General features: G+C 49.7%; 1 protein-coding gene across 1 annotated transcript in view; it reads right to left on the bottom strand.

Moving 5' to 3' along the window:
- The window catches only part of CHD7 (chromodomain helicase DNA binding protein 7), a 121,084-nt gene extending 117,467 nt beyond the window's left edge, over positions 1 to 3,617 (bottom strand). The window contains exon 1 of the mRNA XM_023750903.1: positions 1,793 to 3,617. Coding sequence (XP_023606671.1) covers positions 1,793 to 3,439 — 1,647 coding nt within the window. The 5' untranslated portion in view covers positions 3,440 to 3,617. The remainder of the gene's footprint in view (positions 1 to 1,792) is intronic.
- Between the last annotated feature and the right edge of the window lie 614 nt (positions 3,618 to 4,231).

Genomic DNA, 4,231 nt, shown 5'->3' with positions numbered 1-4,231 from the left:
CTCCAGCATCTTGTCAGACCACCTTCTCACCTCCCCTTACAGACTGGTCAGGAACCACAGGTCCCAGAAGCTTCCCCCCTGGGCCGCAGGTTAGGAGAAGACAGGAAGCCGCTCTCACGGGCAGCAAGCAGGGCGGCTCCCACTGATCTCGTGGCTCCTCCTGAGAATCCCTGGCCTCTGAGGGTGGCTTCCCCAAGTCCCTACATGTCCTGTGTCCTGAGGTTTCCTGACTCCCACTTCCCGAGTCTTGTATCTCTCCCCCAACACCCCGTAACTGAACCTTCTGAGTCTGTTCTAAATGCCTCTCCAAGCCCTGGCCAGGTAGCTCAGTTGATTAGAGTGTTGTCTCAATACCCCAAGGTTGCAGGTTTGATCTCCAGTCAGGGCACATACAAGAATCAACCAATGAATGCAGAAATATGTAGAACAACAAGATATATATATATATATCTTCCTCTAAAATCAATCAATAAAAATATATTAAAATGATAAAATAAATGCCTCCCAGCTGTGATGCTGTGATGCCCCAAATGGCTTTGTTTCCTGACCAAACCTTTTTATGTTCACATTGCTTCAATCCCTTCTGTCCCACTCCCTGATCCCTGGTCTAAACTGTCCTCACAGGCCTGGATCACAGGCTCACAATTCATTTTCTGGTCCCCCAGCCATCCTGTGGACTGTCTAATTGATTTCACTGGCTGCCCACTGAAGTCTAAATTCCTTACAACAGAATACCAGGCCTGGCTCTGCCCTGCCCCATTTAACCAATCATCCCCCGACCCGAAATGGCATCCTGAGTGTGTACACTCTCCATGGCTAAGTCCCAGCCAAATTCCAAGCACCCTCATGCACCCCCTGGACACTCGTCGTATTTTCACGTCGGCCATGTTTCCCCAAACTGATTGAAGTTCATTAAGAACAAGCATTGTGTCTTACAGCTCTAACATCACCTACTGTGCCATCCAAACTTAGAGTTGCAATCATAGTGGAAGATCGATACGTGGTTTTGGCTAGCACTGGGAACAACCTGTACACATAGATATTAGTTTATTTTTCCCAGACGGAGGGCAAAAACACCAACATTTATAAAGGGAAGATGTCTTTGTGAATGCTAGAGCGTGAAACTTAAGTCTGTCTGCTTATAAATTCTACAGGATAACAAAAATCCCAGCTTACAAAGAGGAAGAATCCTGCCTCAGTGCTGGGAACCAAAGTCCCTTAGAGACCAAGCAGTTTCTGTGGGTTATTGGTTACTTTGATTTTCTACAGTTTGCAATTTAAATTCACACTAACATTCAACAGTTGGTAAGAGAAATATTACAGAAGAACACAGTTTGTAGCTTCCCAAGGAAAAAAAAGTTATAATTTTCTAAAAGAAGTGGAAGGGACTACCACAAACACGTAAAACTGCAAAGTTTTATGTCTTTTAAAACCAGAGGAAGATAGAAACAGAAAGAATAGAAGAAGAAAAAGACATGTGTCCTGAGTCCAAAGTGCACCGCCCTGTGGGTAGTGAGAACAGACCCTGTAGGGAGGGACTGCACTTCGTTAACTTTGCATTCTCAGCATCTAGCACAATTCCTGGGACAGGAGGATTCGAGACTTTTTGAATAAGTGAATAAGGGAGCAAGAGTAAAAAAAAAAGAGAGAGAGAGAGAGATTCCGGGGCATCTTAAAAATAAGGCTCTCATCATGAAAATGCTTTTCGTGAAGTGTAAAGGAAAATTCTATTAGTTAAGTTCACCAAGCTACATTGCCTACCACAGGGCAGGCAGGATCGGCGTTTCCTTACCTGAGGCACAGGCACTTTCTGCGGGGTGTTCTGGGGCGATGGGTGGAGCTGTGCCCAAGGCTGGTGATGCGGGTGTGGGGGTGAAGACTGGTGGTGCAAGCCCGGGTGGGGCTGCATCGGAGGGCAGGTTGGCAATTGCTGAAAAGATGGCTGCTGACCAGGGTGCTGCTGGCCAGGTAGCAGCCGCTCCTGGATTGCTTGTGGATCTGCAAGGCCAACACCGGGGCAACCATTTGGTCTCATGTGCCCGGCCAGCTCCCTCGGCGCTGAGGACATGCCCATAAATGGACGCGACGGCTGCATGTTTCTGGGGCCCATATTCCTCTGTCCAATTCCCATGGCACCAGGGGGCTGGTGAGACGGCGGAGGGTGGGGCATATTTGGATAACTGCCAACTTCCATTGGTATCCCAGCACTTCCGGGCCTGACTTGCGGAGGAGGAGTACCTGCCGGATTACTCATTGCTTTCATGGGTGACATGGGAGGTGGAGAGGCATAAGTTCCCTGAGGCTGTGAAGGATGCATAGTTTGTGTGTTCATTTGGTTAAGTGAGCCACTGGGGTGGATGGGCTGCTGGTGCATTAGTCCTTGACCACTGTTTGATGGGAATCCTACAGCATTGGGGTATCTGGGTACGGACTGATTCATTGGAGTATTATTTGTAAGGCCTAAATTTTGATTCATCCCTGTATTGTTAACTAATCCCTGATTTAGGTTACTGTAAGGATATCGAGAATACTGCCCTGAGTTGTTTATAGTAGGTGAGGGGACTGTCTGGCTCCGAGAACTAAAGTTAAGGGTTTGCGGCCTGACAGCCCCTTGTGGAGGAGGATTAGGGGAGAATCTGGGACTGTGGGCAACGGATTCCCCATGGAGAGCAGTGGGGGGGTGGTGGTGGAACTGCTGCACTGAGTGACGGAGGGAAGGTGCCATGCTGGGACTCTGCTGGGGCACGTGGGACAGGTGGCCGGGTCCTGAGGTGGCAATGAAAGGGTTTCCCTGATTGAGGCCCTCTTGACCTTGGGGAAACTGGCTCATCCTCTGCGGCGGCTGCCCGTGCTGCTGCATGGAAAAATCCCCACGTGCCATGTAGCTGCCCATCTGCTGCATGTGCTGAGGGTGGCCCTGGGCGGGGGGCCCCGATGGAGCCGGCTGCGGTGGCTGCTGGTAGGGGGCTCGTATCTGGTCCGGTACCTGAACAGCCCGGGGGCCCCACATGGAGCCACTGTCCACAAAGGACTGCCCGTGCCTTTCATTCTGCATGCCAGGGTAGACTCCCATCTGCCCGCCGCCGCTGCCGCTGTGAGGGACCTGAGGAACGGGAGGGGTGTGGTACTGCGAGTGAGGAGACGCGAGTCCGTTCCCAGGGGCGCTGCTCATCATCCTGCTCGGCTGGTCCAGGAGGTGCATCTTCTGCTGCTCATACTGATTATAGTGATCGAAATGGGTCAACTTGGTTTGATTCTGATTAGGGGAGGGATGGTGAAGGGAGGGCTGTAGAGAGGCAAAGCCCTGGTCTAGGGGCATTTGCTGACCCATGGGGTTCACTGGATTTTCAGGGTAACCACAATCGCCAAGGCCTTCGAGGCCTTCACTGAAAATATTCCCATCCTCGCCAAAGAGACTCATCATTCCTGGATCCGCCATCTTCTTCCAACACGCGGCTCCTTCCTCCCAACTATAGCTCGGGAGCTTGTCTGTGCTTCTCTTCACTGAGGTGCTCGTCCTCAAGGCCTGTAATCCTCAACTAATCTTCTTCCTGTCATTCTATATTCCTTTAATTCTCTTGGACCCCGCAGTGTCAGGCAAAGTCTGGATATAGGTCCTGGAAGGGGGGAGGGGGAGGGTGGGAGGAGGAAGGAAGAAAACAAAGAATTAGGAACAAATGGCGGAAACTGCCAGTATTTTACACATTTGAATTTGGTTTCCATCAACAATACTAATCTAGCCCCCTCGCCGAGCTGTATTTTCTAAATCTAGTTCACTTTAAGAGAAACTCATTAGCTTCTACCAGAAGCATTATTATGATCGGTTACTTAGAAAGCAAGCAAAACACTAACCTTAACCTTAAATTAATCCATTCACTACACTTCCTAGCGTTCCATTCTTGGATGGAACAGAACAAAAGAACACAACATGAAGCAGCAGCAGCTGCCACAGCAGGCAAGCAGATGTATGAATATAGCCAAGCAGCCCATCTGCTGAACTAAAGCCCTGGAAATGCTCTGGTTACCAACAGCCCGCCCTCCACCGTATTCCCCTGAGCAGTGTAATCAGATGAGCAGCCGCAGCACCGAGGGCTGTGAAAAGCTCAACTTAGTTAAATTGACTAGAGGATTATACAAATACCAAAATCAGTCATTTCGTACAAATTAGATATTTGCGGCCCACATACAACTATGGAACAGCAACAGAGGTGTCGAGTGGAAAAGCATTCAT

This window comes from Myotis lucifugus, unplaced genomic scaffold (assembly GCF_000147115.1).
Source record: "Myotis lucifugus unplaced genomic scaffold, Myoluc2.0 scaffold_17, whole genome shotgun sequence".
Classification (NCBI taxonomy): Eukaryota; Metazoa; Chordata; class Mammalia; order Chiroptera; family Vespertilionidae; genus Myotis; species Myotis lucifugus.
Note: the sequence above shows the minus strand (reverse complement) of the source record. Positions and strands in the feature narration are given on the sequence as shown.